This window comes from Pteropus alecto, unplaced genomic scaffold (genome assembly GCF_000325575.1).
Source record: "Pteropus alecto unplaced genomic scaffold, ASM32557v1 scaffold101, whole genome shotgun sequence".
In the NCBI taxonomy this organism is placed as follows: Eukaryota; Metazoa; Chordata; class Mammalia; order Chiroptera; family Pteropodidae; genus Pteropus; species Pteropus alecto.
The window spans coordinates 8,085,678-8,111,525 of NW_006432945.1; the positions used below are offsets into that span (position 1 = coordinate 8,085,678).

The 25,848-nt window shown below is 34.6% G+C and overlaps 1 protein-coding gene across 10 annotated transcripts in view; it reads right to left on the reverse strand.

Annotated features, from left to right (window-relative positions):
• Positions 1 to 25,848, reverse strand: part of SMG7 (SMG7, nonsense mediated mRNA decay factor) — a 62,545-nt gene that overhangs the window by 20,552 nt on the left and 16,145 nt on the right. For 9 of the 10 annotated variants that reach the window (XM_006907750.3, XM_006907747.3, XM_006907748.3 and 6 more), the window contains 7 exons: positions 14,576 to 14,607; positions 12,202 to 12,319; positions 10,381 to 10,513; positions 3,869 to 4,040; positions 2,610 to 2,681; positions 1,637 to 1,787; positions 1,148 to 1,283 (listed from right to left, as the gene is read on the reverse strand). In XM_006907750.3, the coding sequence (XP_006907812.1) occupies positions 1,148 to 1,283; positions 1,637 to 1,787; positions 2,610 to 2,681; positions 3,869 to 4,040; positions 10,381 to 10,513; positions 12,202 to 12,319; positions 14,576 to 14,607 (814 nt within the window). Of the gene's footprint in view, positions 1 to 1,147; positions 1,284 to 1,636; positions 1,788 to 2,609; positions 2,682 to 3,868; positions 4,041 to 10,380; positions 10,576 to 12,201; positions 12,320 to 14,575; positions 14,608 to 25,848 lie in introns of all 10 variants that reach the window. The other variant, XM_025043864.1, reaches the window with a different exon arrangement.

The following is a 25,848-nucleotide window of genomic DNA, read 5'->3' on the forward strand; positions in this document are numbered from 1 at the left end:
GACAGATAATGTTATTTTAAAATAATCTTTCATACATCTGAATACTTATAATGAAGCTACTATTCAGACATGTTTGTTCTTTCCAGACTGAATGCCTAAGGCATTAAAAAGTTAGTTGTCCCTTTAATGCCTCTAACTCTAAATCCTGGGCTAAAGTTTGAATAGGCCCCTAAAAGCAGCAGAAAATGGTAGGAGACTTGTATTTTAAAAGTTTATTTTAAAACAAACTATTTCGATTATAGTTATTTAGTATAATTTCTTTTACATAAAAGGTATTAATTAAAAATGACTATCTGTAAAAATTATTTCACATTGACTATGCTTGGCTAATTTATGTCCCTTAACTGTCTAAACTCTACAATCTCTGGAATGTAAAACTTTTATAATACTTATAAAAACCGTAAAGGAGTTATGGACAATTCCCCAAAGGTACAGATACCCAGAAGTAATCAAGAAATATAAACTGTCCCCTACTATCTTGTTTATTGTTGATCCCAGTGACTAACAGTGACTGATACACGATAGACTGCCAAATGTGTGTTGAATAAATGAATTAAAAATTTTTACTCCTCCCATATTTTACATATTATACATATAAACTGCTAATTTATATACTAATAAAAGATCATTTTCATATATATAAATAGAACAAAGAGTACTTATTTTAGCTCCTTATACAAATTAGTAAACTATATTCCTGTTGAAATTTCGCATTCCTTTCCTTCAAATTACCACAAATCCTGATGGATCAAAGCACAAGAATGAGCATGATTTGCAGAATGGAAATACCTATAAAGTAGGTAACAGAATCATATCTAAGAATATAGAAACCATCAAAAGTAGTGCTTTCCAAAGACTTTAGATAGCAAAGTGCTCAGTCTAAGAAAGGAGCTGTTGTTTTTCTCTACTTTGATCCCTTCTGCCAAATGGCATCTACTTAGTGAAAACATTGCTGCGGTATGTATTTCTTTATGTAGATGGTACCTTAGCTCAAACTGAAGTGATGCTGTGTGCTAGAATTTTACACTTCAAAGTTAATTTTTACCAATAGCTCACAGCTAACATAAAAACTGGGAGCAGCTTCCTCCAAATCTAATGCTTCCTGATTTAGACAAGATAAAATAAATATCTATTTTTGAAATCTAACCTTAAACTGTTCTTCCAATTTCTCTCGAAGAGGGCTCAACTTTTCCAAGCTCTTACTCAGGTACACATGACCGTGGAATTTAATAAACGCCTTGATGAAGTCAGAAACTCCCCACTTGGTTTTCACCTCATCCCGGCTGAAACGAAAGAAAAACTTCCATGAATTTTAAGCAGCAAAATGGCTAAAACCTCTTTAAAAACACACGATTTGAGCACCTGACACACAAGGAGAGGACCCTGCATCTGACTGACTATTCAGTTGCAACACTCAGATCAGTGCGTATTTAGCAGTCTATACTCCTCCACTGGGAATAAGTCAGATGCTGATCCGCTGATCAGTGATGACTACATGCAAAACTATTACGACTGTTTATAAATCAGGCAAATATAAGGGAAGCATAGGTTACTGGCCATTATTTCTTATATGCCCAAACTTGAGGGGTGAAGGCCACTAGGCTACATCAAGTCCTCCTGGAGAAGTCAACCCTACCTTTCCAGTGCTTTAGAAAGTGCTTTTTGTAGATTAGTGGAGGCAGCTGGGAAAGGGAACTTCACAGCAATGCTTCTGCAGTAGTAGAAAATTGTGGTCAGATGGTCTCCCTTGGAAGAAGCTAAGATAGCCAACTGATTGTAAGGCTGACCTAGAGGAGAAAGTTAAGATTCTAAAGTTAACTGAAGATGCAAAAAACCTGTTATCAGAATACAGATGATCAGTTTTTAAACCTTTAAATTAATAATGTGGAATATTTTATAAAGTAAATGTCATGACTACCTCATTACAAATGGGCATAATGTAAAAGATCACATTTCGGTGGAGAGCACTATACAAGACTTCAGAAAGGGCTAGATAGTAATATTTTTTGGCTCTGTGGGCCAGACTCTCTATCACAAATAACTACCAAACTCTGCCACTGGAGTAAGGTGGCAGTCACAGCAACATGAGACAGTGTACCCAACTGCCACCCTGCTTGAGACACTTTCAAAGGGCTCCTTTCAGAATTGAGAGAAATTTCAATGTGGCTTAACAAGAATGACTTCTATCACCAAACATGTAATTTCTCTAATTCAGGAATCACTGCTAATGCCTATTCTGGGGCCACCAAACGACAAAAGCACTATCTTTCAGGTAATAAAAAATAATTTTTCTAGGACGGAAATGATGGTATTAGAGAGGTAATTTATCTATAAGTAATTTAGGAAGCCAGAGTGTTGAAATAATTTTAGATCACATTAGGGGATATTCTATTTATACTGCTTTATCGACATCAGTAATCATATTAAAAAATAATAATTTCTGGTTATATAAAATGACCAGTTAAAAGAAAAAATATAATAATCCATACCAAAATGTAGTATTTTTTGCTTTCATAAAATTTGAAAGGTGAGCCTTCAATTATTTTCCATATTGCTATAAAGAATGAGTGTCACTGTCAAACACAAGTTGACATGAGAGGCTCACTCACCATTAGAGGGGACAAGCTGAGCTGCATGCCTATAGTAGGACTCTGCCTGGCTGGTCTGGTTTCTGTATCGAGCTGAGAGAAGGAGAAATTTTAGTTTAAAAGCAAACAAACAAACAAAGCAACGACTAGGGTAATATTTCCAAAACAGCTATAGTTTTAAATTCTAGAGATAATAAACACATTAAAATTGATTTAAGAGCATTCAAGACAGAAAATACTTTAAAACAAATTAACTATAGGATTATGTGTGAAGTGTCCATCCGGCTTTCCCTGTTCAGGACATTTAGCATGTAACCAACTTGAAAGCTTACCTAGCCCCCATTTTCAGGTCCTCCAGTGTCATGCATCACCAGCTCCCACTATGGACTATGCTGGTGACCTGGAGCCGGCCAAGAAGGGGTGAGTTATATGGCACTTAAAAACAAAACAAAACAAAAAAACACTATACAATATGATCTGAAAATTATGTATTTCTTCAATATCTTATAAAGTGATTTTGTAAAATGCCTCATACCTACTGCAATATTATATATGTGTGTGCAAAGAATACACTGAAAACAAAACCACCTAAAAACACTATTCTTTGAATCTTCAAGCAGAACTTAGTGCTTACTTGAAATGTGACCCCCTCACAGAGTCAATGATTTATGACATCAAGAAGTCTAAAATCTTTGATCTTAAAGCAGTAATGTTCTCTATTCTCTGTTATTTGAGGACAGCAAAACATAATCCTATAGTTAATTTGTTTTACAACCTTTTTTAAGTCGCCTTAAAGGAATGAACAAGAAAAAGCTATGTAACATTCCAGATAAAATATATAAAATGGAAATACAAACTTAACTGTAAAAAAGAAACAATTAAAAATGAGCTTTCAATGTGCTGGCAGGAAGGAAAGAAGGTGATCTAGCATCAGAAGGAATAATTTGTAAACCCTGCAATTCCAAGAGCACAGACTTTTAATTAGAAAATATTATGGCACCACTTTGAAAAGTTTAGCTTTGATTACATTTTTGATCTTTATTATCTGCCTACATCTGCATAAGTCTGAATAAAATCTAAATCTTAATAGAAAAGTTACTTCCTTCAAGATCCTCTAATCCCAAAACACAGAAAAAAACTCCTTAAAATATATTTTATAGTTTCCTATTATGACAATCTAAATCGTGTGTGCATGCTCATTTTAAAAGAAGAGTTTCTGTCTATGACCACTCCACAGCAAAGGATGATGTAGCATCAATCCCTTCACACCAAAGGCTCACCAATGTCTCCCAGGTGAACGAGGCAGTGCTGGCAGATATAGGAACAGGAGCTAGACTGCGGCTTCACTATGGCGCTGGTATGCGTCTGTTTATTGCTGATAATTCCCAACTGGGAAGACTTCACGCGGCATGGTAAATCTACATTAAACACTGTACATAGTTCTTGTAATAACTAAAAGGAAGACATGAGCAAAATTTAGTACTGTCAGAACTGGTAAATCAGAAGTGCTATAGAGTAAAAGCTCATATACATTAACATATGTATGTACCTAATATCATATACTGCTGATACTTGAGTGAAAACTATAAGAAAATTTTATGGTAAACTTTCAGAGGATAATTAGTAACAATCATTACAAATCATATCTCTTGAATTCTCAAGTAGCAGAGCAATTTAGGATGTGCGCTAAAAGGAACAGCAGCATTTAAAGACCTCAACCAAATTCCTTCAAAGAAGTCCACATGTGTCATATGTGCTTTCTCAATTCATATCCACTCCTCGATCCATTATGATCTGAATCCCACACAATCCCCCTCTGCCCATCCCACCATCTACCACCACTCTACTGTAACTGTTGTTAATATGACAACTAGTTGTCTAATAAGCAAATACAATGAACATTTTCAGTCAACATCTTATTGGACCTCTGCTACATTTAAACAACTGATCTTATGGTTGATCAATGAGCTTTTCTATTTTTTATCTAGCCAATCATTCCTTTTCGGTCATCTTAATTTAAGGGCTTTTCTGCCCCAACCTTACTCCCCAAGGGCTTCGTTCTTGCCCGCCCCCACCCCGAGTTCTTTGCTTCCTATTCTATTCATATATTTACTTATAAATATTATTCATTCAAATATTTGGTTACTGTATTAGATACCCTGGGGTAAACAAGACACAAAGAGATGAGTAAGAAAGTCTGCATCATTAAAGAGTTCACAGCCAAATGAGCAAAACAAGTACTTAAAATAGGGTGTAGGAGAAGGGAGAGAGGAGAGAAAGGGAGGAGGAAAAGGTATCATGATAGCTTAAGCCAATAGAATATTCTACAGTTATAATTAATCTCATTCCCTGGTTATCTGATACATTGTCTCACTTTATCACTGTAGTAAACTAGCAGTAATACCACATATGTAGGTATAAAGTTCCAATTTATTTTTTCAGAAGAGGATATGAAAGCAACAGAAATATCAAGTGATTTGACTAAGGTTACAGAATTAGAGCTACCTTGACTCTATTACCACTCTAACATGTGCAGAATTCACAATATATAATAAGACACCCTGAGGACCCGACTCAGAACGATTTGAAATGTCCCACCTTTTTCTTAAGATAAAAACCACCTCCATAATTGAATATAAACTCTGTGCACCTTTCTAAGCATAGAAATTATCTACTTCACCTTTACTTATACCTGTACATTTGTAATGGGCAAGAAATGTGCTGACATAAAATTGGGTTAATGAACAGAATGGCTAGAGTCAGGAAATGTAAAAGGCAAGAAATATGAAAAAAGGAACAAAAAAACAACAGCAAAAAAACCAACCCAAACTAGATGACCATGGAAGATAAGAAGAAACACGACAGGATAAAAAATTAAGTTTAGTAGGTACTAAAAGAACAGACTGGAAAACTAGGCAAAGCTGAACATCAAGAAGAAAAAAAAGAATGTTTACGAAAAGTAAATCAAACATGGTTGGCAAATCATGTGGAATGTTTTATAATAAAAATTTTGCCTGCATGCAGGAGTTGTAGGTACAGACACCAAAAAGTTTCTGCTGGCTCAAGGACTCTGGATGAGAGAATTCTGGTTGGCCTAGAGGCAGAAACAAGGTGAAATTAAAGAAGAGAGACAGAAGTTTCCTAAGTTGAACAAAACTACATTTGGCAATTTTTCCGTGAAAACTCTTATTATACTGTTCCACTGTTCCTTAGCTCTTCACTCTATCCTAAGAATGGAGAACTATGAAAGTATATAATATCACCTTTGAAATTACTGCAGAAACTTAATGATAATGCTTTCTCTTTGGCCCCTTTTTCCTTAGAATAAGGACTACTGTTCTTTGATCCTTAAAAAAAACCTATAGCAGAATGTTAACATCTTCACTTTGATTGGGAATTCGGTTCCGGCTTGGGGCACCATGCTTTAAATGGTTAACAAAATCATAACTAAGAAGTCAAAATCATCTTCACAGAAATTCTGACTGAGGATCCATCCAGTCCAATCAGACTTCCATCTCTGCCACTACTTTAGTCAGGTTTTATCAAATCTGAGATACCATAAATTATAAGATGAATTATTTTATGACACTAAGGAGGAAAAAAACTACTGCATATTAAATGGTGACATCACTTTTTGTAAACTTAGCCCTATTTCAGAGATAGTGAAATATGAAAAAACTTTTAGAAATGAAGACATACGGTGTTCATTAATTTCACCAATGACTTCCATATTGTCAAATCTAATTGGCCACTTTTTAATCATCTTATTTGACTTCTTAGCAGCATTCAACAGGGTTCATTACTCCCTCTACTTATTGAAATGCTTTTCTCTTGGCCTCTGAAGCATCTCTTTCTGATTTTCTATTGCTATGGTGGCTTCTCTTGTTCTAAACCTGTCCCCACCTACTGCTGTGGTTTTAAATACTGGGCACTGTGCTCACTTCAGCAGCACATATACTAAATAGTAAACACTTATGTCTAAGTCAGGATTCTTTATTGTAATCATAAAATTTACTCTGGCCCTGACCTTGTCACTGAGCTCTAAGCTTGTCTACCGTAACAATGACCTCTTTGACATCTCCACTTAGATGTCAAACAGGTACCTCCTCTAATTTAACATGGACAGCTTTTAACAAGAGCTGCTGTCTCATCAGTGCTTCCTATCTAAGGAAATGGTACAACCAGTCAACTAGCTGCTCAATCTGATACCTCAAGTCATCTTTGACTCTTCCCTTACTGATTCCACACGTCCAATCCAACCCACCAGCAAGTTCTGCAGGCTCCACTTTACAAATCCATCAATTTTCCATTACTATAGTAATCCTAACTAGCTTCCATCCCTGACCCCTGCTAATTCATTCTCCACACAACATTCAGGGTAATCTTTAAAAAATGCAAATCTCTTCATGTTACTCCATTGCATACTCTCCAGGCTGGTAACTGCACTTAAATAAGTCATGGAGATGTACAGCATAGGAAACATAGTCAATAATATCAGAATAACTTTGTACAGAGATGGAACATTACTAGATTTGAGGCGATCACTTCAGAAGGTATACAGCCATCAGATCACTATGTTTTATAACTGAAATTAATATAATGTTGTATGTCGACTATACCTGAATAAAAAAATTAAAATTCAAAACTCATGTTAGCCTATAAGGTTGTATAATGATCTGGACTTAGTCTACTTCCCCAATCAGGTAGCTTCACCTGCACTGCATGTAATCAAGAGAGATATATGGAACATTACTATTAGCGACACCATTAACCATTTCAATTATTAAAAACCAAGACAACATAAAAATGCAAGTAAAAAGTCCTATTAATGTTGATATCTGTAAAAAAGTGTACTGATGCTAATTCTACAACTGTTGTAATTGCTTGACCATTGCCTACAGAATGCAGGTGGGAGAAAAATCAATGCTCATAAAAATTTTAAAAAATAAAGTTAAAAATCATATTACCTACCTAATTTTTCCTTATAAAACACTATTTTGAGATATCTGAATGATTTTATTATTCACCTGCTTATAAATTGTTTTTACAAATACCATGTCCCTCAATAAAAATGATTCTTGCTTTACTTCCTTATAGATTTAATTTACCAATGTCCAATTAAACCCTTGGAAATATGTTACACGTGTGTCATACTATAAAAAAACCGATCTGTATAATGGCTATTATAAAAATGTAGAAGGTGCATGCCTTCCCTCTCCCTCCCCCTCTCCCTCCCCCAGGGTCAGCTGCACCAAATCCCTACTGCTCCCCTACGTCAGCTATGTGCACAGCTGCAGTTTCTACTGCATGGGGAAAGGACAAGAAATTTGACTAGAAACGAGACCGGAGTTAAAAAACTGAACTATGTTTCAAAAACCTAAGAGCAACCACAATGTTTAGGAATCTGCCCAAGGTGTTACCATGGGAATCTGGAATTCAACAAAGCATAGCTGGGAGCAGTCACAGGGGTAGTAGGGGCTGGGGTGGAAGGGTGGGAGAAACATCATTTTTGTTAATACTCCACTGAGTTGAGACTACTCAATATAGAGATTCAAACTGTATACATAACTTTTATCATGATTTTTCACTTAATAATACAATTTTCTCATCTCTAAAAATCATATCATTTATAATAATTTCCTGTTTCCAATTTACAGATATGCCACAATTTATTTAACTATTACGCTATTGTAAAATACTGTGGTGGTTTCAAATTTTAAGATTTGAATTATATTTATTTGTTCTTTTAAATATAATTACTATTGTCATTATTCACTGATCTATGGGCAAAGACTATATTGCCAAAAGATAAAAATAAAAAATAAAAAACCCACAGAAAAACCCCGTGATACTTCCGTATTTCAAGAAACTCTAAATAAAATGAAAGGACAACAGAAGAAATTGGAGAAAAAAATGTCTGCCAAAAATAATAGAAAAAGGAAATACCTTCAAATATAGAGCTCAGGCATATCACCATGGAAAAACAAGGGTTTAAACTATGAATGGGAAAAGTAAATAATTTATATACAATACAAATATCTAACAAAATATTAAAGAAGACCAATACCACTGGTAAGTCAGACATTAAATTTTAAATAAAAAATATTTTCTACCTATTAAGTATGTTATTTAATCACTGACTTGCTATAAAAATACTTAACACTAGTGAGTGTGCATTAAGACAGACATTTATATATAACATTGATGTAAATATAAAAATATAAACGATAACCTTTTGGGGAAATAACAATGTGTATCAACAGTATTAAAACTGTATTCATCCAATGATTTCATTCATCATCCAATGAAGAACTGGTCCTTAGGAAATAATTCAATATTAGAGAAAATGCTTTACACACAAAGATGCTTATTTATCTGCTTAATAATACAAGGAAAATTTTACATTATGTTTATAAAGCAGACATAAGACTGGGTAATGTACAACTCTGTACAAAAACACCAAAAGTAACTTATCCTGAATGGGGGGATTAATGAAAAAAAATTTTGACTTTTGTATCATTTTCATTGTTTTCATGTATGCATTGTTTTTATAACCAGGAAGCAAAAACAAAACAAAAAAGCTCCATACCTATTACTATATCTGTTTCTTCATTTAGACTGGATACTACCTTAAAGATAAAGATTGTCTCTTTTCCCTCCATAGCACCAGTATCCAGTATTGTGCCTTACAAATAGCAGGCTTTGAATAGCTACTTGCAGAATGAATTAATCTTTAACATCTGCTTTAAGGACTAGTTAGGGCACACCATGTTCCCTCTCTCCAGAATTATCAATTTCTGCTAAAAGTTGGCATCAATTTCAAAATGAATTTTGAGAATAAGAACCATACTTGAGTTCTTCCCATGATGAACTATGATGAATGTTTTAGTTTAAACAAAACAAATAATCTAAGATGACAGCTAACTATCCGATATCTTCCAACACAGCCTTTTCTTTTTCTTCATTCAAAGAAATGGTAAAACCAAAATGGAGCCAAATCACAGGTAGCAATGGTCAAGCAAAAACATAGAAACAGCCAAAGAATTCTTTCGGTGAAAGGTCCCCAAAACTTTTCCATTATAAGATGAACATTTATATACAATCACATTATTAAATTATAAATGCTATTACAAACAGATGAGATGAAGTTTTTTTAAAGTTTCTGCTTACAGTAAAGAAAATCTATTGTTCAAAAAGATTTATTTATTTATTAACTTGCCTGACTTAAGAAGAGGTATCAGAATTTAACAAAGGACAAGGAAAGTCTCTGACAATGAATTAATAACTTGTTATTCGAAATGAAGAAAAGCTACTCCATATCTTAGGTACTTTAATAGCATTTGAAGCTCCAGATAAATTCTACTGCACATATAAAACTATGAAAACTCACTTAATAACACAAATTTTGACTCTTTCTTACCTGGCACAACACAGCCGTTACTTTCATAATGACTATGCCCACACCCATAAATTCACATTTGCTCTAATACCACTGGTAACTAACTACCTCCACTCTTTCACTAAGGCGTTGCTCTCATTACTCTTTTTGTATTCACACAATTATACTTCCAACCATTAAGCAGAAACATCAGCCTTTTTAAGAGCAGAGTCTTAATTGTTTTGGAGGTCTTACAGTAAACAATGTGGGACATTTTTATTTATTTGAGACTATAGATGATCAACTCCTGGATGGCCCACAGTGGTCACACAAAGTGCTTATATTAACAAGATGTATACAGAGAGAATATTTACCACTAATTCTAGGAAAACTGGTACACAATGCAGAACTCACCTGAGTATAGAAGCCACTAGCTGCCTCTAGGAACAGAGAAAGGTTTGCCTGAACTTCGCTCCGATTCGGGTTTGCTCGATTCTTTGCCTGGCCTTGTAGTGTTGTGATCTGATTCTTAAAGGCATGATTCCAGCTGAAAACAAAATGTAATTCTATTTGGTATAGCAGTGACTCACTGGGCAGACACTGGTCCCCCTGAGAACAAGAAAGAACTGTTTGTTATAATTACAACACACTAGATAGTAAACCTGCATTAAAGTTATTCACTTATTTAAATAACTTTATGCTCTCCTTTGAACAAGACTAGACATGCAGTAGAACCCAAATGCCTTTAGTAAACACCAAATGTCTGAATAATCAAACTGGCTTCAGCTATTAATCTTTTAGAGCTACTAAAGTTAGAGATTACTTAGGAATCCCACTACAAAATCAGAACTACAGTGGTAAGACTGAAGTAAAAGTAAGCTATAAATAAATTTCCATGCATTGTACCAAAAAATAATTGAGTGTATCCTATCAAATGACATGTTTAGGGAAAAAAAGTGGGGTTTTTAAAACATTAAGCTATAGCTCCTATTTCCCTAAAATCTATTTCCCACAGTTTTATTTCTATTTAATAGTTCATTTCTCTTGGGAGTTAATATTTTCTTTAGAGCCTGAAATATAAGTTTATTTTCTGACATTTCGATTTTGTCTGTTTAAAATGCCTTTCATTAATCAATCTGAATAGAGAATCATTTTAAATTCAGTTACAGTGAGATACAGCTACTCCTTGGAAATCACACAAGAAAAGAAAAAACAGAACTAAGATTGAGAAAAGATATTACTGGCTTGCTTAAAGGAAGCAAAGAGAGAAGGGTTTAAAACCTACCTGGAAAGTACCAAATTCTTTATCAACATAAACTTTTAAGGTTCTAGAGAACTAGGGTTTTTAATGATTTATGAGGTCACTCACTCCCTTACAATTTTTGATGACATCTTATATCCTTGATTCTAAAATCATAGATATGGATTCTGAGTGGTTGTGATTAAGTTCTATTACTAGATTTCCTAAAAATATAAAGTATCTAAGAAAAGTGTGGAAAAAAGGAAAAATGACACCACTACAACTTAGGGTAATGGGCATTACTAAATAGAATATTCTTCATTGATTTTTAATTTCTCATCAGGCTGATGTCCTTCTTCCAATTTATAAGGCAAGGCCTTCCACAAAAGGCATTTATTTACTCACTTGGGAATCTGGTCAGCTGCCATTTCACCCCTCATAGAAAGAACAAGTAGAATAGCCTAAATATACAAAATCTTCCTTTAGTCTTATTAAGGAAAAAAAAAAAAAGGAAATACCTATTTATTTGATTAAAAGGAAGACATTTCCTTACAATTAGCAAACACATTTTCACTTGGGAGAAATTTATAGACTCACATTTACCAAAGAAAAATTTGTCTAAAGCCTACTATTTATCTAAAGCCTTGAGATTTTTTTTTTAAATCATGGCTTAAATGTAGGACTAAATACAATACAAACACTGTCTCTTAGTACTTGAAATTTATAGAGCTGCCCTAAAGACTTTAATAAAAGTCAACTCTAAACATCTCTCCTTTTGCCACCTAAGACTGTATCTGTAGCACATACCAACAGTCAAATATTTTGTTCAAAAACAAAAAAAAAAATCAGAAGTATTATAATTTCTTTTTTTTCCTCCATTGGAAAAGCTTACTCTGAGACAGATTAAAAAGAAACAACTAAATTGTTCTTTTCTATTCTAAAGTCTGGGTGAGACTCCTAATCTTAACAGGGACATCCCAAATGATAATACTTACAGATCCTGTTCTACTTTCTTGTCTAAAGCGTATTCCAAATCAGTAACTAGCATTTTCTGGTACAGGTCCTGCAGAGCCTGCCTGGATGTCCAGACCTCAGCTGGACCCAGCTTAGAATCTAAATAACAAAACAAAAACAGAACAGGAGATAAGTAAATAGTTAAGACCATTATATCAATGATTCTTTCCCTCTCCATTCCCCACAGCAAAAATCCACTCTAAGTATATACCACACACAGATTGCTGCAGAAGTTTTACACTACATTTCAAATGACTTTCACCTTTTGGCTAATGACTGAATATGTATGCTTCTGTACTTGTCTTTTATCTTTGAAATGATACCATAATATGAAGAAGGCTCAAAAAATAAATGGTTTACCCTTTGCTTTTGATTTGGATTTCTATGTATTCATATCATAGGAAGCCATATGCCTCACACTAGTCCCCACTGGAAATGATGGACTGCCAAGTTGGTCTGTTGGTCTCACAACTATACCCCTTTGTCCAAAGCAGCTTTTTCTTTTTCTTCTGAAACCTTTCACAATTGTCCTTACAGAATCCTCATGTCAGCTCATAATCCAACAGTTGTTTGGCCATTCTGCTGTTACTCCTACTCTATGTATGTCAAGCCGATAAAGCCAGGAGAGTGAGCTTTATTTTAATGATTGGTAGATTGCCTGCCAAGACATTTTTGTGAGCAATCCATACTTGCTATTTAATGTAAATGAGGACTGGCAGCAGACGATGATTAAACTGCTCAAAAGGCCAAATGAAAGATTAGGTATGAGACAAACAGAAAGTCAGGCTACAACTATACATAATACCAAATTGGTATCATACTGTCTGCCAAAGTACTACAAGGCACATTAGCCTTTCTGATTACAAGGCTTATGAATGCAAGAATTGACAGCGAGCTGCTTCAACAGAAGTTTAATAACGAACTTTTCAATATATATTTCCACCTGTTAGGTTGTCTGCTGTATTTAGTATTTTGCTGCTGCACAATGGCATAATCTTCACTCTTCTTTAGGTCTACTATTAGTATCAATAGCTACCATAATCTTGTTCTGAAAATAGAATCTACTGAATATCTGAGTTAATCCTCACAAGAGTTTGCTGGCTACTAAAAATAGGGTCTAGTATTAACTTCTTGGTCCCCTATTAAGTTTTCAATGATTAAATAAATTTATACATTTATTCAACTCTGCTTCAATTCATCAATGGCAGGGAAAGGACTGTAAGAGATCATTAACTGTGATCTACCAGACAAACTATCATTTAAATGAGTAGACTTAATATCTTAATTAACGTTTCTGGGTGGTAAATGTCGCCTATAAAAGTCATATTCTAAGCCTACATATAGAAGGTGTTTAATGTTATGCTTATAACGCATGATACAGTAGCTGAGCACTGACTCTGATATTCATTGTATGGAAGATGGTGACAATTATGTTAATAATTAGGAAGAATTGTGGTGCTACACTTAGTAAACCTACAACATGTGTTTGGGGCTTTTTTCTTTCTTTTTCTGCTTTTTTTTCCCCCTTGAACAAGATAATGAGATTACCCACAAATTCTTAGAGAACATTAGCCTGCAATTCTAGAAATTGAGAAAAAAAATGTCTTAACCATCCATTTCCTCTTGATTGTAAATTTTGGCAAGTATGCTGGTTACAATAGTTTAACTCTTCTTTGTGGATTTCACTGTAGAACTAAATTCCTCGAAACTCAGAATGAGATCCATTATCTCGTATCTTTTACATTTTGGGATGTCATATGCTGTTACAGAGAGCATAATGACCACTACAGAGTTGTTGCCTAATTTGGGAGTTAAAATTATCTGCTCCTTTTAGTGACTAAATCAAGTTACTCTTTCAAAAACACTTTGACTATTATTCAAGACAAAAAAGATAAGAAAAGAAAGAAAGGTGACAGGGTAGTTCACTCAACTTCAAGGATTTTCAGTGGTTTTCCTGCAAATATCTTTTTCTGAAGGCTTACCTAGTATTCATGTTTGGGGGAGATATGAACCTAATACCGTAAGACATTAGTGTTTATATGGCATATAAATTATTGTCCTGTATGTCTTAAACCGTATGCCTTAAACTGTATTGTCCTGTATGTCTTGATAAATAGTTCATAAAAATTAAATAATTATATGCATAAATTAGGTAATACTTGACACAGGTCGTCTGAGTAAAAATTCAAAGTATATAAAAAAAAATCAATATTTTTAAATTGATTTTTAAAGCAAAGAGTACACCACTATCCCTTTGGCAACCAGGACAGTGCTATAAGTAATATAGGAAAGATGACACTTTCTTTAATTTAATGCTATAAAATAAGTTGTGAAAAACAAATGAATAGCCAATACCTGTCATGTCAGCCTTCAGGACTTCTGCCTGCCTAAAAACGGAAAAAAAGGATTTAGTTAGAAACAAACTAGGCATACCAAACATAAACATTACAAGTTAAAAGTTAAGTGAAATCTTATCCTACAATAAGGATGTACAGTAGCTTTTGTGGCACTGCAATCAGTATCCTTGTTTTAACATTGAGATAAGCACTAGGTCTTGGCAAATTGATGCCATTATTTAAAAGTTTACAGATTATCATACTCTTCTACTGAGTAGAGTTCCCTTTCTTCTTGTTTTCCTCTAAATCTGATATATTTAAGATAACGTTACATGATAGCCATTAAATAAAAATTTTTCATCAATGAGACTGGACTTCTGGTTTCTCCACTGTGCTCTGCTCCCTTCACATGCAGGTGCTTGTAAAGAGTGTCTCTGCTAGGAACACCTCCTTCCCCTTCACCTGGTTCATCACTACTCATTCTTTGTCCTGGAGACATTACTTTCTCAGGAAGCCTTATTTGAACTGTACATACATAGACAAGGATATTCCAGTTTCATGTTCATAAAGCACTGCTATTTTTTTCTTTATGGTAAGTACACAGATTTTAAGAATACTCACCATCACAACCCCAATGCCTACTGACACAGCTGCCTAGCACGAGTGGGCATTCAATAAATATTTTTAAGTGAAGAAATGAAAAAGAATTAAGTCATGTTCATATACTCTACTTAAAAAGTAAGTATATAAACTTAACTGATTTCCATATTTAAAAGCAAAAGGTGACATGAAAGCTAAAGAATATTCGGATTCTAAACTTTTTACTGTAAATGCCATTTTACATAATTTATGAGGTATTTAATATCAATTGTGAATTCGGTTTCATCAAAATGTAACATGAACCGTTTCATTTCCTTAGTCTTTAAAAGTACATTTATGTTATTTAAAATTTAAGCTTTCAAACAACAGAATCATAATCAAGCGCTGTAGAGGTAACCACAAATCACATGAGAACTATCAGTATAAATGAACAATACTAAACAAACAACTACACTTAGTTCTAAAATGTAATAACATATCAAATTCCATTATCCATACAGCCTAGTTTCACTGTGTGCTTTGGGTGTTAAACTTTTGCCAGTATTAAAAAAAAAAATCTTCACAAGGTTGTTGGCTTATGCTCTTAAAATCTAAGATCATACAGCTTATTAAAGAATACCACATATCCTATCCTACCAAAGTCCCAACAACCTCCTCTCCTCAACCCCAAATCCTACAGCAGTATTAATTTATGAACTTATACTGAGAAAGCCAGTGCTGATTATGCATCTTTACTGGATTCGATAACATTTCATTCTATCCCTGAACTATAAAGTTACAAAGAATGTATTTTACTATTCCACACATTAACCAAAGTTCATACTCAAGTATATATATCTTATACTTAGCACCACGTGTCTAAAGGCTGTTTTCTCATTCCAAACGAGATCTGCTTATAAAGACGAACATTATCATTTTGATATGCAAACGTCTGCCTAATGAGGATACCAACTTCCAGTCAAATGAATATGATATTGAGCATATAACAAGAACTGTTTACAATTACTTTGCTTCTCTTATTGGATGTCAGTAAGAGAAGAACTATAATTCTAGCAGATTCTGGGGCAGGCTTCCATTGACAAAGATAAAAGTTCTATATTATATTTTTATGTACTATTATCTGTCCAAGAAAAACTGTAAAACTACACATTCAAGAACAGAAGTGCAAACATTTCATAAAAGCTATGACATAAATGTTAAAGCATTCCGAAATTCCAGGAGTTCTGATTCCTCAGTATGACAAGGGTAGAGGCACTGATCTTGGTGAAGAGTTTTGAAAGAGACACATGTTAATGACTAAAATAGTCTCACTAAATTGAAATGATGAAATATAGCTAAATGGAAACAGAACAATCCTGGGAGATAGCGAGTATTATTCCCATTCTACAAACAAGGAAACTGAAGCTCTGAAGTGTGAAATAATTTGTCCACAATCACAAAGCAATTAGGTACAATTAAGTACAAACAGTTCTTTCTGACTCCAAATTCGTTATTTCTATTTCTTTCAAATTAGAATAAAAAAGTCTATGACATAAAAGCTAACAGATTTAGCTAGGTTCAGTTTTTTGCTGTTAGTCACATTTTAAGTCAACTCGGCTAAATTAAAAGATCTGTTCATATGAGGAAATAAATTATATCGGAGATGTTTATCAGAAAGACCACAACGAGTAAAATTCATATTCTAGTGCAGTGGTCAGCCTGCAGGTAAATTTCCCTCCTTCACCCTGGATCTATTTTTGTGAAACAATTTTATTGGAATAGTCAAGCCCATTCATTTACGTACTGTCTATAGCTGCTTTCCTTTTATAAAAAACTAATTAATTATGGTGATGGCTGCTCTCTTATGTACTTTGTAGGGCAGAGTTGAGTACTTGAGACAATGAACACATGGCCCACCAAGCCTAAACACGTACTATCGGGCCCTTTACAGAAAAAGTTTGCCTTTCCCGCTCTAGGGAGCACTTGATCAAAAAACTGAGAAGAATATCTGTAAGTTCCCAAACCAGTTTTCCCATATGAAGAATCATCGATAATCGTTTCTTCTGAGTAAAGATATGTTTTTATTCGTTAATATCGTAATCTCGTTCCAAAGAGAACTGTTAAGAAATATAGTCTCATGTAAACAAAAAGTCATAGGCCACGTTGTATTTTTAATGGAATTAATTTGCAAACTGTCTAAAACATGGTTAGATTTATATATTATTATCCACTAACTCTTCCCTTTTTCTGTGTACCAAAATGCCCATTTACAAAGGTGGAAAGGGTTAAACTGAGAATTACTATCTCAGAAGAGGAAACCCTATCCCTCAACTCCTACACAATTATTTATTTTTCTTTTTTATAGTGTATAATACACGAGAAACCAAATCAACAGATATGTAATGTTATATCAACTTTCATAAAGATTAGCACAAAATTGGCTGTTTATTTTACTTTATAAAAGAATACTATACCTCAACTGACCTGGTTTTGTTAAAGACCAATATTGTTAAAGATTAATACTAGAGTTTAGAGACAATGTTTATTTAAGGAAATAATAGTTTTAAAATGTTTTCTCTTGGTAGAAGGTATGGAAACATGAGTTCCTTCATATTCTAACTTTAAGCTGAAGGAAGCAATGAAAAGAATGAATAAACCAAGAATCCAAGAATTAAAATCGGTGCCTTCAATAATAAAATAACACTATTAGTTATAAAATACAAAACTTTCAAAATGCTAAATATATTGCCTTAATTCGTAAATAAGAGAAATTAAGCACTCATATCAAGCAATAAAAAAGTCATTAAAATCTGAAACATTCAATGATAATCAAATATATTGAAAACTAATATGAAACGATACTCTTAGAGACAACATGATCATCAAGATCTATATATATATTTAATGCGTTCTAATGCACTAGATACTGAAACAGGTAACACTATTGCCAGACATTGTTCTATGGGCCTTACATAAAGTAAACATTCCACACTGAACTATTACTGCCCCCACTTTATAGCTGAAGAAAACCAAGGAGATTGAGGTTAAGTAACGTGTCCAAGGTCATCAAGTTAGTAGTACATAGTAGAGGTAGCATTTGAACTCAATCAGTTTGGTTCCAAAGGCTAAGTCCTAACCATTAGGTCATAGTCCCTACCTTACACAAGATTATAAGAAAAAAAATCTGGAATGTTTGCCCAAAGAACTGGGGCGTTCAACAGTTAACATTTTATGCTAATATTTTAATAATGTTAGTAGAGGGAAAAAAACTAAAATTAATGGCTATCTCCCTTAACAAATACCTTGATTATACACAGCACTTATATAACAACGCAAGATTAACAAATATAGGATCATCTCTTTCAGAACACACAGTAAGATTCATGATTTAAAAATAGATGATATTTCCAAATCAGGGGCAGATACAATGGGAGATTCCCGCTACCTGAACTCCCAACCCCGCCTTCTCCTATGAGCAGAACATAGGGATATAAGCCACATCCTCTAAACTCACAGTTGCTACAGAAAGGTGAATCACCCCTTTTGTTTTGGAAAGCGAGACTGGAGGGTTTTTTTTTAATTTAAATAAAAGGCATGGCAGGTTTTATTTCAAGTTAATTGGTTTACTTATTTCTATAGAGTATTAAGGAGTATTAGAGATATTAATAACAGTATTCATCAATGATGACTATAAACATAATAACCTCATCATAATTATTTGTGCTAAATAAGAGGCCAGACACTATAAAGCGAATGTGTTTACACATGCAGGTACACAACACACGGTATCTACAGATATCTAACACATCGAGTCTCATGGAATTAATCAGAAAAAAAATAAATTGTATTACTGCTCTACTGCTGAATTTCACGCAGAAAAGAACACCTAGGGAAGATGCTGCTCCTGAAGGAGCTTTTCCCAGTAAGAGATAATAAAAGTACTAATTTGCTTTCTCTCTATGGCACTTTACAGTTTGTCATGAATTTTCTAACCTCCTTACACTTCAATGCCCTAAATTACAACATTCACCCTCCGATCTATATTATTTGAAAAAACATGTACCTAATTTAATTAAAGGCCTATTCTGGTATGGAAATCTCAAAAGATGAGAAGTGTTTCTTCCACGCAGAGGAAATAACACAATAATAAAAGTAAAGCTAAGCCAGTGATGGAGGTAGACTAGAGCATAAAACACAAGGTAGAAAGCTACAGGAGATGAGCTAGAGAATCAAGGCAGACAGCAGATTGTGAGGGCTTGCATGACATGTTAAGGAACTCAGATTCTGTCTTTTAAACTGATAGGAAACCAGTGCTGAGTTTTAAGCAGGGCATACAGCATTGTCAGAAGTGCATTTTTAAAAGAGTAAGTACAACAAATCCATGGAAGATGGGTTTTAAAAGGGCAAGACCAGAAGTGAGGAATAATACAGATGGACGGAAAATCCTAGAATCAAGAAATATCTTGAAGTAAAATCGGCAGAAGTTAAGATAAAAGCAGAGGAACAAGTCTAAAATCATTCCCAGATTGCTGACTTGGACAGCGTATATGAGAATGTGAAGTTGTGTAAGCGGGCACTTAAAGATGAGTGTAAAGTACAAGGGAGATGTCAAGACTAGCATACACTGCTGGAGTGATGAGCAGTGTATGCCTAGTCTTGATGTCTCCCTTGTACTTGATGGTAGTTAAAATCACTAGAGTAAATGTAATTGCCCAGAAAGGCGAAAGGGTTAAAGCTAGCTCCCTATCTTCATTTTTAAGGGGCAGATGAAAGAAAGAGCCCATGAAGAAAGAACACAAAGAAGACATTGTCAAACAGGAATATGAGGGTAAGAGAAGAGTGATGTATGGAAAATAAGAGGATAAAAAGAAAGAATAGTCAACAAGACCAAAGGCAGTGGAAAAGTACTAAAATGACTGGAAATTGTGTTGGATTTGGTGAAATAAGGGTCAACGACAGCCTTGTCAAGAGAAAATGTTAAATTGCAGGAAGTTGAGTAACAAATGAGAAGAAGAAGGTTAAGTCACCTCTTAAGCCCCTGGGCAGTGAAGAGAATGAGAAGGGGGTCATGGGTAAAAGAAGTTTCTTTTCCTCAATGAGAGAGACATGAGCATGTTTAGAATGAAGCAAAGAAGCTAGGAGAAAGGAATAGGTTGAAGACATAAGAAAGTGACAACAAAACTGATAGAGCATGGTCCCAGAAGAGATGGAAAGACATGAGAATGTGATTAATAATGCAGGACACAAGACTGGCTTTGAAACGGAGGTGAGATGAATTAGAGGAAGGTTAAGGTTAGATAGAAATGTGCTAGGAGAATTTGGTAGTGCAGGGTGTAGTGCAGAGTGGAGAAATGTCCTGGTTGTACGTGTCATTGTCATGGTATCAAGTTGTAGGGGCAACTATCATTTTTCATTTGAAAGTCACATCTCTGAGATCAAACACCTTCATATATTCTGTCATTATAACTGATACAAGTTGCTGTGACAAGAGTTACTAACATTAGAAAGGGCTTCTCCAGCACACTATCACGTACCTATTTATAGGCACCTAGGAGGCTCAACCGTGCACATGCTGACATACAAGAACTGATGCTCCCTGTACTCAAAAACACTGTTATACCTGTAACTTAAAACAGGAATTTTCATTCTAAAGAATACTCTATAAAATAGATAGATCCATGTCCCTATGCTTATCATAAATATTCAGATAAACATATAAACATATACATTTCTTTAATTTAGTAAATATTTTAAAACCTTCCTTAGACTACAAGATATAAATAGTCATGACAAAGTACACATATGCCAAAGTTCTCATGAAGCAATGTAAGTAAAAAAATCTTTAGCATTCCCTTCTCCCAAATTGGCTAATATGAAATGCTTCAGAAAGTTTCCAATTCTTCTATTAGTGTTCACAGAATATGAATACTTTAACATACATCTCTAAAAGGAACACAAACGTGTAGAAATCCCTTGTAATTTTATCCTACCTAATATTACTTGATTTCAGATGCTCTTCTGATTTTAAGTTTCCAGTCCTCATCTGGGACTTAAATGAAACGTTTTCTCCCACAATGACTATCTGCAAGAACATCCAATTTCTCATAAGGTAGAATGGTTTAAGACATTCTAGACAGAGGAGAGGAGGAAAATATGAGTTAACCCACAATAACAGAGAACCCCATGAAGAAAATTATTTTCTCTTTATTTGAAATGATTTACTAGATTCAAAAGCAGAGAAAATATCAAAGCTTTTTTCTTTTTTGTATTTAGTTTCTTAGAAAACACATTTTAAAATTGTTTTGTGTATTTCTAGCAGTCTAGTTTTACATAAAAATGCTATCCTACTCTCCCTCTCTGTCTGAAAGCTGAGTGATCTCTACGGAATAAACAGATACCAGCTACTCAGCATGGTTCTTGCAGCACCAAGGTGAATATGCCTTGTAGAACACAAGAGCAAATGGTTGGTCTAAACTGGACTGCTTACCGAAGGAAAAACATGTAAAGTGATTAAACCACAATTTTAGGTGGTATGAATAATGCTTAAATCCTAAGATTGGTTGATAATGGCAGATTTTAGGATCTTCACTCACCGAGCAATGATCTAGTTATTTCTAAGAGCTAGATAATAGCATTAAGAACTGACTATACAATGTGACAACAAGAAAGACATGGTCCCTGTCCTGGATTTAAAATCTAATGTGAAGACAGACCAACAAAGGAAAGAGAAGGTAGTGGTTAAAAGCATGGGCTTGGGTGTCACACTGCCTGCATTCAATGGCATGCCTGGAGTAAGTCAAGCCACAGAAAAAACTTAGCTCAATTTCTTAAAGACATCAATTTAATTCAAAGATTTAGACAAAGTAAGTTAAGTAATTATTATTGGCTACTTATAATTGTTTACCTTTATAATTATTATGTAGATTCTATGCTACATGTTCTATGCATAGAATGGGAGTGCAATGGGAGTACGTGTCTGGGATTTAGACTGCTTGCGTTCAAACCAAGCTCCACCACTTCCTAGCGGTGTGTGTAACCTTCAGAAAATCACTTCTCTACGCCCCAGTTTAGTTAGAAGAAAAACTTCACTGAGATGTTTCGAGGAGCAAATGAGGTAACAGAAATAAAGCACTGAGGACTGCTCCTTGGTAAGTAAGCCCTCAAAACGATGTTAGCTACTATCGTCACTGTCATCATTATCACCACTATAGTTATTGTCACTCCTTCCAAAGAGTCGAAGGTATAAGTGCCATTACTCTCATTCTCTAAATAAGGAAATTGAAGCTAAGAACTCACATTAATTCTAGAATGAAAGATAAAGTTATTGATAATTTTAAACAATAAACGTCAGTCGTAAGAGAAATCCCAAACATGCAGGAGCTCCACGTGGACTTTAGCTCCATACTTCCAAAGCATGTACTTACTGAATTGCCTGACTTTAGTTGTACTTTAGTGAAAAAGACTGATAGAAAATATTTCATGATAAAACTCAACCAAGCTCCTTAGCACAGACTGTAAGGTCCCACAGCTTATCACTTTATATTTTATGACCCAATAAAAGTACCTTACTTTTAGTTTCTTGCTATTTTGCCCCTCAGTATCTTATTCATGCTCTTTCACTCACCCTGGAATGACCATCCTCTTCCCTCCTTGTCTGGTTAATCCCATCTTGCAGTTCAAGACTCAGCAACTCCTGTAAGGGGGCCTTGGCTTGGCCAAGCACTTCAGTGCATCTTAATGCCCACTTCTATTACAGCACTCATAGCGCCACGATGAAGTTACCTGTTCACACATTTCTGCCACCAGAGACCATCCTAGTCAACCTTGCATACCCAGTGCCTGACAGTGCCTTGCAAGATTACAAGTTGCTCAAATAAGCTTATGTTAATTTGGACTAAACAGTCTCTCAAAAGGCCAAGACCCTAAGGTTTCTTGAAACTGACAATAGTTTCAAAAGCCTTCCAGAAAAACAATTTGGTGGACAAGTTAATTAACACAAACTAGGAATAACACACTTCCTTTTAAGTTCAAAAAATCTATCATTTTATAATCAATTAAAGAAGCCTATGATCATTTACTTGGAAATTCAGATTTTGTTTTCTTTACATTGGGATCTATATATTATATACAATATACTATATAATTCTACAAAAATACAAAATCTGAAACCTCAAATAGAACATGGATAATTTCAACAACCCAAGTGAGTTAAATAAGTAATTTAGATTAAGCCACCAACAAGTGGAAGGCTATTCTCACTCACCTCAACTTTTACATTGGATGAGGTATGCTAGAACAATGTTTTTAACCCAATTGGACCCCAATATCTTTTTTAAAAAATGCATTCTTTGTCAACAACCTTTGTATCTTCCTGAAATAAATAAAATGTAAGAATACAAACCATTTATTTAATGCATTAAAAATGAATAACTAAATACCTTACAAGTAATAGAGAGGGAAAATAAAAAAAGCATTTTTAAATAAAATTAGTATCTCAATAAATGGTTGGCTAAGACTACCCTTGAAGACATATATGAAGTAACCAATGCTTGCATATACTTACAACGGTAGAAGAAGCTTAACAGACTTCCAAACACAGAAAAATGAGAGCAAAACTATGATTAGATACTAGAATTAAAATGAGTGTAAATATAAAAACAGATCAAGTGTTAATGTAATAACAGACCAGACATACTGAAAATTGTAAGAGAAAAATAACTGACATAGGAACAACATAAGACAGAGCTGGTATGAAGAAAACGAAAGTCTGACTATCTCCTTTGATAGGTGCCAGGGAACAAAAGTTAGATTGGAGAAAGAAGTAGCATCCAGTCTTTTATATAAGGTAAAACACCATACGAATTTAGGCTAGGGAAAATAAAGTACGACTTCTCAGTCTGGAGTAGGGGGACAACATAAGAGATGGACAAGTTAATTAACAACGACAACTGACGACAATATTTAAGATGCTGTCTGATTTAGCTAAATAAAAGACACTAAATTATTAGGGTAGATATAATATTCTCTACTTCTAGGTGGTCTCTGAAATTTAAAAATAAAAGATACTATACCAAAATCAAATCTGATTTTTCCACCAAAGAACCATTATTTAGCCTATACTTTCAGACATCAGTTTTATGTAATCAGGTTCTTGTTTTATTATTTTCCTATCTATCCAAAGAAAGGAGTGCTATGTTATAATCAAATAATTTAACAAATTAAACCTGAACCATATCATAGAGGTTCTATAGAAGATTGTTATATTAATGGCCCCCAAAGAATCACACACCTCCTGGCAGCCACTGCAACCCTGAGAACTCCTTTCACAAACTGCCCCCAGGCTTGGCCATGTGACTGAATGGCCAAATGGACTTCAGCAAATGTGGTACAAACAGAGGCCTAATAAGCACCTGTGCATTTGGGCTTGCCCTTATGTAATACCATCACCATGTTATAAAGCCAAGGATGACAGACCACTCGGAAAGAAAAGCCAGTTTTCCCACCTTTCACAGCCATCCAGACATTTGAGGATCTAAGACACCTGAGTGAGGCTGTCTTGGACCATTCAGGTCAGGCTGAGCCACTGGATGACTGAGTTATCCAACATGACCTAAATGGTCTGATAGGTGGGAAACTTTTAGAGATTTTGAGCAGAGGTGACAATGATCTAACCTAGATTTTAACAGGTTTTACCTGACTGCTATGTTCAGAATTGACTGGCTCTGACCAGTAGGTAGCAGTGGAAATGGTTAAGATGTGATCAGACTCTGACCAAACACATTTGTTGGGTGAAAAAAAGGGAAAATAATCAAAAATGATTCATGGTTTTCAACCTAAGCAGCTAGAATAGTGGATTCGCCATTTACCAATAAGAAGATGATGATACAAGCGGGTATGGGAGAAGAGTCCACTTTGGGACAACAGTGATTGGCACATGGTGTTATATAAGCGCTTACTATTATTTTTTATAATGATGATAAGCTGGAGGTAATTATTATGCCTCCAAGTGAATGTAACTGATAGTTAAAGAGTCTGGGGTTTAAAGGAAAGGTTTGGACTACAGATACTCATTTGGGATCATCGGCTTACAGAGGCCAGAGATGAGAAGGGGACAGCACACAGACTAAAAACTAATGGCCAGAGGTGTGGTGTCCTGGAAGCCAAATAAAGAAAGAGGTTCAAAAAAGAAGGCAGAATCATAAATGCTGCTGATGCATCAAGTCAAATAAAGCCTGAGAACTGAGTATTGACTTTAGTAATATGGAAGTCACTGAGGCTCTTAAGAATAATTTTGCTGGAGAACTGAGGGCATAAGCCTCAAGGAATAACTTCAGTAGACAAGAAGAGAGGAATTGAGATGGAAACTGAGTTTAGACATCTTTATCTAAGAAAGAGAAGCAGGAGCTGGAGGGAGATATGAGGGTGAGAGAGTTTTTCAAATGAGACTCATGGTTTTTATGGGATGGGATGGGATAAATGACTTTATGAGAAAGATTTAGTGGAGAAAAAATACAAAAGGATGAAAACAGAGTCTCATGAATGCCACAAGGGGCTTGTGTAAATACTGTACACTTTTAAAAGGAAAGAAAGTCCCCCAATGAAGTGAAATTTAATGTAAACACATAGAGAAGACAACTACAAATTATTGGGGGCCTACTAAATGACAAATGGAGTACATAAACTATTCCTGATTTAATTTTCATAGCAACTCGA